The sequence below is a fragment of the Phoenix dactylifera genome, unplaced genomic scaffold (assembly GCF_009389715.1).
Source record: "Phoenix dactylifera cultivar Barhee BC4 unplaced genomic scaffold, palm_55x_up_171113_PBpolish2nd_filt_p 000942F, whole genome shotgun sequence".
Taxonomy (NCBI): domain Eukaryota; kingdom Viridiplantae; phylum Streptophyta; class Magnoliopsida; order Arecales; family Arecaceae; genus Phoenix; species Phoenix dactylifera.
The window spans coordinates 52,063-60,710 of NW_024068301.1; the positions used below are offsets into that span (position 1 = coordinate 52,063).

The 8,648-nt window shown below is 45.5% G+C and overlaps 1 protein-coding gene across 1 annotated transcript; it reads right to left on the bottom strand.

Annotated features, from left to right (window-relative positions):
- Positions 1-6,077: 6,077 nt before the first annotated feature.
- On the bottom strand, positions 6,078-7,324 carry LOC120107643 (putative germin-like protein 2-1). The gene is made up of 2 exons (XM_039120993.1): positions 7,174-7,324; positions 6,078-6,774 (listed from the first exon to the last, which is right to left on the bottom strand). Exons 1-2 carry the CDS (start codon positions 7,283-7,285, stop codon positions 6,239-6,241), a joined length of 648 nt encoding a protein of 215 aa, XP_038976921.1. The 5' UTR covers positions 7,286-7,324; the 3' UTR covers positions 6,078-6,238.
- Positions 7,325-8,648: the final 1,324 nt, after the last annotated feature.

The window sequence follows — 8,648 nt, forward strand, 5'->3', positions numbered from 1 at the left end:
CTCGGATGCCTGGCCTAGCGCCGGAAGAATTTCCTGAGGCCTAACCCTCGGATGCCTGGCCTAGCGCCGGAAGAATTTCCTGAGGCCTAACCCTCGGATGCCTGGCCTAGCGCCGGAGGAACTTCAAGAGTCAGGAGTCGGCGAGACGCTACCAGGAGTTAAAAAGAGGAAGGACGAAAGTGAAATGAGGAAACACTTTGTTTGCATTAACTTTCGTTGCATCAGGGCCGAGACCCATACAACATGGCAAAACGCCAACATACAAAGAAAAGAACAAAGAAAAGTACAGAGAGTCAGCTTGGAGGAACCCCTGGGTCTGGAACGGCGAGCACGTCCGCGAAGGGTAGGGAGATGGTTGGAGAATCGGCAGGCAATGGCATCGGAGGGGAGTCGAGGAGGGAGACCCCACTCAGGTCAATTCCGGGGTATTTAGCGGACACCCTTGCCAGGCCTTCATCGAAGCCTAAGGCAAAGGAGTCGGACCCCGCGTCCGACATGTCACGGATGAACTCGGCGGACTGACGATAGGCCTGTACCGCCTGACGCCCGATTTCCGCGCTCTTCTCGGCCAGCGCCGCCTCCGCTCGCTCCGTAATCTGAGCTTTCGCTTCCATGACCTTCGCCACAATCCGGTCGTCCGCCTCGGAGGAGACCCTCAGCAGAACGGCTCCGAGAGCGTCAAAGGAGGAGCGAACGAACAGTCCGACGGCAACGGCAGCAGCACAAGGGAGAAACTCGATGATGCCTGTGAAGAGAAAGGCGGACGGGGGAAGGGCCCCCGGTTAAATAGGCGGAAAGGCGGGTGACGCCTCGGTGACGCCAGAGGACGCCTGGCTGCCGAAGGATCGTTCGTGCCCCAAAGGCGAATCGACGCCATTAAGGAAGGATGTCCGCCGAAATCCGCAGACCGCCAGATCAGCGACAACCGCCATACGCCATAAAGAAGGTGGGGAGCTCGGAGCGCGCGCGCCTTTCCGAGGGATGGCGGCAATCTCGAAGCGTCACTCCCTTCACCCGTTCTCCTCCTGGTTCCAGGCTCGGAAGTGGGGGGCTACTGTTACGGGGGAACTTAGCCACCATGCCCCACGTGACCGGCACGCGCGCCCAGGAGGACTACGGCTGCCCCTTGATCCAGCGATCCGACCCCGAGTCGGCAAACTCCTGACAACAACAGACTGTTCCCCTGAGGCACGCCGCGGCCCCCTGCTCCACTACTCCCTGCAACGGCCGTATCCGGCGCTGTCCCACGATTCCCTGTAACAGCCGTACAAAGCGGAGCTCCACTACGCCCTGCCATAGCCGTACCCAGCGCCGCCCCACGACGCCCTGTAACGACCATGTCAGTGGCAACCCCATCGCGCCACACGATGACCAATCCCCGGAAAAACCCTCCAGCCTGATATATATGCGGCTGGGGGGGGAAGGGGGAGGGTAAGCAAGATTTTCCAGAGTATCATCTTACCTGCTATCTCTCCTTCTCCTTCGATCTCCCCTAACTTGATCGTCGGAGGGGCCCCACTACTCCGGTGGTGGTGCGAGGCTTGCTTGCAGGTTTCCCGGCGGAAGGTGGAGCGCAACCGAAGTAATTCCAAGGGAACCCCGTTCACACCGCTGTGCCAATCGTTCTTGGTTTGGACCCCAGCAACATATACAAATCACGAGTATTACCAAATTAGCAGTTCCATCCAGTAGTAATATCAATGGATTATTTATTGTTATCTGATCTACGCAAGTCAGATTCGGACATCCATGACAGGCAAAACCTCATATTACCCATGCCACGCTTCAACCTGTGCTTGCAACAAAAGTGCCATATTTTTGCCCATGATCGGCAATTGTAATCAAAGTGCCATGCTCTAGAAAGTGATCGAAAGCCCTCATCGAGACCGGTCCAGATTCTCCTTTCTTCTCCATCTCATTATTCTATCATAATTATCTTAATATTACATTTTCACATTAGACTTAACCACGTCCATGCTCTAGCTCACAGCAAACGAGTCATCACATCACTTATGCCATATTTCAACCTATGGATGGCTATCACATTTTAGCTCGTGAACGGCAACCATAAGAGTGTCACACTCCAGTCCATGACTGGCAGTCCTCATTGCGGCCAGTCCCAACGCCCCTGCCCCATTTTAGTTATAATTTCTATATGAATTATTTATGCATAACATGCATACATAATTAATGCAAACAGGGAATCTTGTGGAGATAATATATTGTACTAATTAGTATATAAAATATCCATAACTATGCAAGCAACTATATACCGGGACGCTTACCTCACACGATAGTGCATTCAAACGGTGTGCTAAATTTAGTCCGCAAGCACACCTAATATACCCAACTAACCCAAAATAAATTCTAAAATCAACCCTTTTCACTAATCCAATTATTTAGTTGCTATTTTTTTTTCTAATTTCCCAAAATCCTACAGTAAGCTCTTCTCAGTAAAGAAGTTAAATAAATTAGGTACCGGAGGTTACCGTATTTAGCGGATCAGAAAGCAACCCTAGGCTAGGCCTTTGGAATAGAGTTGATCATGGGTCGGGCTTCCGGCTGGGCTTATGTAAAATTTGATATTTTCTGTGCTCAAGTCCAGCCCATGATCAGCTTTATGCTTACCTACATAGAATTAAATTGGCCCTAATTTATTAAAAAAATAAAAAGGGGGGGGGGGGGGGGGGGGGGAGGTTGACCATCATTATGTTCGACCTGGGGGTGAGAGAGTGAGCCCCGAGTCTGATTCAGGGTTAGAGGTCCGGAGAGAGAATGAGACAGAGGTAGACAGAAAGAAAGAGAGAGGATCTAGAGAGAGAATAAGAGAGGTAGAGAGAGATCTTGAGAGAGAATGTGAGAGCTAGAGAGAGATCTTGAGAGAGAATGTGTGAGCTATAGAGAGAGGGGGAGAGAACGGGGCCTCGGGCCCGTCCGCAACGGTAAAGAAAGAGACAGAGGGAGCGAGAGGGAGCAAGGGAGAAGTCTGGAGCCCAAGGCTTAGTAGCGAGCACCTGGCTGATAAAAATCCAAGGATCTTTCAGTTGAATCACATCTTGCTCCAATTCGGTTTTGAACAAAGATTTCCAGTTCGTCGAGGAGATTGCCCGTCTCCTTGAACTCGTCAGTAATTCAGTCAATTGAAACTCTCCTACCAAGACTCTTAGCCACCAAGGCTGCAGGCTCCCATTCCCAATTGGATTCTTCAATCTCCTCCTCCAGTAGAACCAACGCATCCTTGAATTGCTATTGAAGAGAGGCGATATCTTCCTCCGAACTTTTCTACTTCTGTCAGGTGGGCTGAAGTGTCTTTCCCTAAAAAATTCTTCCATACGAACATCTCTGCCCCCCTACTCCAGGTGTCGAGACCATCATTGTCTCTGTTGAGGTTAGAGAACGTTGAAGGTTAAAAAGGGAAAGCTTAGGGTCAATGCCGATAGGATGTTCGATGGAATGCCCAACTGGGTTTCATAACCCTTTTTTTTTTTTTTTGCTAAAATGGGAAGGTCATACATTACGAGTACACCCCTCTCCAGCCCACAGGGTGTTTCTGGAGTGACAGGCCACATAAGAAGCCACCTAGTCCGTAGCCTTGTTGGCATCTCTAAATACATGTTTAGCCTGAAAGGCCATTCCATTTCTCACCATCGCCCAAATATCCTGAAGTAGGGGGTGTCCCCTCCACCACCGCTCGGGCCCTCTGGATCCAGTTGATCATGATAGCCAAGTCGCCCTCTAATATAATCAAGTTGGTCTGGAGCACTCGCCGAGCATGACTCAGGCCGGCCCAAGCCACCTGCAACTCTGCTCTAGAACTGAGGTGTTGAAGATCTGGTAGCCACCAACAACTACCACCCTAGAGTTCAGGCCTCTGATAACAAACCCAGCACCTCCTCTCCTACCTCCATCCAGTACATAACCATTAAAGTTGACCTTGAGAAAACTTGGAAGTGGGCGGTCCCAGATGAAAAACACCATACGAGGCAATGCCTGAGCAGAATAGGAGCTCCACACAGCAATTCCGACACTAGGGGTGAATGCCCAGTTCTCATCTGCTCAGCACCGATCTCGTCGATAGGCGGTCCCAGGCCACGTTCTACAAGAATAATGCGATCCTCGGATAAAGTCCGAATCTCCAGATCTAAACACCTTCTAGTTTCGGCTAACCACACCCATTTTCGATCACAGATAAAGCTCCAACAATGGTTCATCCCTTGAACACTTCCCCAAATAATAACCTTTTTTTCAATTTCAATATCTTAATGAAAGGATTGTACAATGCCAAAAGTTCCTTTAAAAAGTAATTACCTATAGTGTTAAGTCCCATATTTTATAGTTATTATTTTTATGTGCACCATAATTATCAAGTACATAGATATCTAAGCTCACACCATCAGATACATGTAAAATGGGAAATATGGACCAAACAGCGGATGTGCCAAATGCCAATATAAAAATCAGTATCGGCTAGGGGTGCAAATGGGTCGGATCGGGTCGGGTCCTAAATGACTCCGACCCGACCCGATTTTTTGTTCGGATCCTAATTTTGGACCCAAATCCGACCCGGTTGAAGATCGGGTCGGGTCGGTCGGGTCCGAGTCGGGTCTGGATCGGGTTCGGGTCCGAGTCGGGTCGGGGTCGGATCCGGATCGGGTCCGAGTCGGATCGGGTTCGGGTCCGATCGGATCTCTTTTTTTATGTTTTTAGAAAAAAAAATTGGGCAAATCTAATTTGGTCATATCATAATTATGAGGTGCTGGGTGACCCATGACTTGCAATTGACCTCGAGTCAGAACAGACTCATGACTTACTAACTAAGTCTATCTACAAGCCAAATTTCATATCACACTATTTTTTATCTATATGACTGATTGGACGGAACTTGGTGTCTCCCAGCTCCCCTCTCACGAGGACAAAAAAAATCCCAGACCTTCTTCCAAAATCCACTTCCATTGCAGAAAACTGGCGCGACCCATATTCAGTTCAGTGTTCCCTCACTTCCTCCCTGCAAAAGTTAAAAAGAAACAAAAACCAGAAAACAGAAGGTAAAAAAAAAAAAGGCCAGCTACCGAGACACCAGAGGTATCAACAGTGTAATAGATCGAGAGAGAATCTTAACGGGCCGAGGTTCCTTTGGATTCTGTGAGCCTATGCTTGTTGCTATCCTTCCACGCTTGAAATCCTACGCCCCCCCCCCCCCCCCCCCCGCCCCAAACACACACACACACACACACACACACAAAAATTCTCTCTCTCTCTCTCTCTCTCTCCGGGTCCATTCAGGTCGGGTTGGGTTTGTTCGGTAAACCCAGACCGACCCAGAAAATGATTCGGATCCAATTTTAGGATCCGACCCGGACCCACGGGTCCTAAAATTCGGATCGGATCGGGTCTACACGGATCGGATCAGATCGGGTTTCGGATCAACCAAATCCATTTGCAGCAGCCTTAATCTCGGCTAATATATTTATCAAGATCCAAACCTTGACAGAGATATCTTGTTCATTCTTCATGTAGGAACTTTTGAGAAATCTTATTCATTCCACATGTAGGAACTTTCGTCCAGACCCACCATTATTAGATCCGAACAACGATTTCTGTAATGCAGTGTGAAGAACATGCAATCAGACATCGCATTTGGTGGTGTGGATTTAACGCAGGGCCATCATAATAAATCCATCTTTCTAATTGAATTCTCTATTTTGTTCTTATATTTCTTGGTAGCGCGGATTAATAATGCACGCCTAGTACGAATATATTTTCATTTCAAGATATAGCAGAAAAATACTAAAGCTTGGGGATAATTTATTTTTAAGCAGATATAATAAACTTTTTAATTGGACCATCGTATCATCATACTGAAGAGGCTGATGTGCTGCTATGCTACGAGCATGACAACCATGGTCTCGCCAATGTTGTGACCCTCCAATTAGCCAACATGCGGACCATATAGCACTCTATTGCAAGTGTCCTTTTACGCAAGGATAAAAAAATGAATAAATAAACGTTGCACCTTTTGCAGCAAGTCTAAAATCTAAAACCAAGTGGACAACATAAAATGAATAATTGACTCAATGTTTAACAATCCAAACTCAATCATCGTCTCTTTAATAGCGAAAACATTGATGATACATTAAGATACAATAACTTATAAAACATATCCAAACACATACGAAGCATGCTTGCGTGCTTATTCAGACATACAATCGATAAGATCAAACACTCAACTCAAACTTCTCTACTTAAACTGAGCCTTAAGCTCTTCAATGATCTCCTTGCCCACTTGGAAGGCCTTCATCAGAACATCATCAGAGATGGGTGGCTTCGAACCGAAGACGGCATCGGCTATGGTGATCACACCAGGATTCTGGCTGTTAAAACCGGACATGGCAACCGCATTGATATCCCCAACATTGAACTGGAAGTGAATTAGGCCTTGGGGGAAGACGAAGACATCACCCTTGTGGAGGGTCTTGGCGAAAAACTTGTTAGGGTTCGAAGTCACGAAGCCAACGTAGAGAGATCCCTCGATGACGGTGAGGATCTCGGTGGCCCGAGGGTGGGTATGGGGAGGGTTGAGGCCATAGGGAGCGTAGTCGATGCGGGCAATGGAGACGCCAAGAGTGTTCAGGCCTGGGAGCATGGCTGCATTGACGAGAGTAACGTTGGAGCCAACCCGGTTATTGGTGTTACCAGGCTTGTCGAGGCCGGAGAAGAAGAAGTCCTCTGGCATGGCAAGCTTGGGGTCCTTGCAGACCAACCCATTGACAAACACTGCAAGTTAAGAGCCCACAAATAACATTAAGAGATCAAATTGTCACAGTTGGAGCAAATAATCTATTCATGTATGGAGAGCTAGACAACAAGAATTCTTGTCCCGTTTCTCATGACCCTCTTGTGAAAAGAAACTATCAGTGTTTAAGAAAATCAGTGAAGGGGGGAGATAGATCAGAAGCAGTGGAATAAATGCTGAGTACAAGAAAAACCATAGGAAAATTACTTTTAGTTTTGGTTCACATTCCCTTCCTCTTATAGTTTGACACAGAGTTAATTTCCTGCGGTTTCTCCTGATAAACTTTAACTAAATTATCCTGTCCTAGATTTAGGAAGCCAACTCAGCAAAAGTGACAAGCTTGCGTTGGGCTTTGAACAAGGAGAAGAAATGAAGCATACCAGGAGACTTCAAGTCAGCGACACAGAAGTCCTGCAGTGGTTTGGGATCTCCGGCAAAAGCTTCAGCAAAAGCCAATGCAAGAATGGCGATCACAAGAGCTCCAGAGGCCATTGATGCAAAGCAGAAAAGATTAGGTTTGTGATGAGCTTAGAGAGTAAAAGGCAAATTTATAGAGAGTAGGGATAAGGGATTAGGTTACGTTTTCCTTCTTTTTTTTTTTTGAAAGAAAGGGGAGGGTAAGCCGTCCAACTTATTAAAGGAAAAAGAAAGTACAAGGAGAGATAAAGTTAAAAAGAAAAAAGAAAATAGCATAGATCTCATTGATTGACTACATTTCTGATGGCATTTGACAACGTAGAAATGTTGGGGATTAGGTCACGGAGTATTAGTCGGATAGGCCATGTTGTCCTCTGACATGGGAATAGTTTTTTATTTGGAGAAAAGATGAGGCTCGGATGGTTTATCAATACCATCTTTCAACTTCTCTTTCCAGAAGATACCTGACCTATTTGTCTACATTGTGATTTTAAATATGTTTGAAGTGGTTTGATCATAAGTGTGAAGTGCTTGATTGAATTGGTTCTCAGACAGAGAAAGAGATCTCATGCAAAATAATTAGGGATGTCAACAAGGATCGATGCTAAATATTTATCCATCCCTGAACAGCACTGGTCCGTTCTCATTGAATTTAAATGAAAATGGTTTCAATTATAGGTTTAAAAATTAAAAGCCGCGGTTTCAATTTTTATTACAGTATTGGTGATTTCTCCATCTGCGATCGAACCTAACACCGAACCCAAAACTTAATCCGAATCGAACATACATGGTATTTAATACCCATTATATTTAGTGTAAATGAGAATGGTTGTATTATTACTTTCAGATATATTTATTAGATGAGCTGGTATAAATTATATTATAAAAATTATGAATGATATTTTTAATTTATTCATTTATATATAAAATTTTGAAATAAATAAAAAAGTATATGACTTTCTATTTTTCGATTTCGGTTTCAGATTTGTGGTTTTTTCGTGGTGGTTATGATTTTTAATTTAAATATTGTTCGATTTTTATTTCAATTTTGGGGGGCAATGGTGCATTTCGGTTTCAGTTTTAGTTTTATCACGAACCGCAAGAACCGACTCTATTGACATCCTTAACAGTGACTATATAATTGGATAGCAACGCATGCATATCCACCTATGCTAATTATATTTCGTGGACTTCAACTGAGGTATGAATTTACGTAGTTGAACTCTATGTTCTTCGTTAACATTTGGTTTAGGTAGTGCCTCATTTCTTTTTTAACACAGGAAACAGGAAGGTTGCTCACCAACGCCAGTCGAAGACAAATGGAGTGGTTGTCGAAATCAGGATATGCTTTAGAGTCAAAAGCTATATGCTGGCTGATTCAAACGCAGTGCAATTAAATATAAGATTTGTTAGACCACCCAATCAGGAGTCAGTAGAC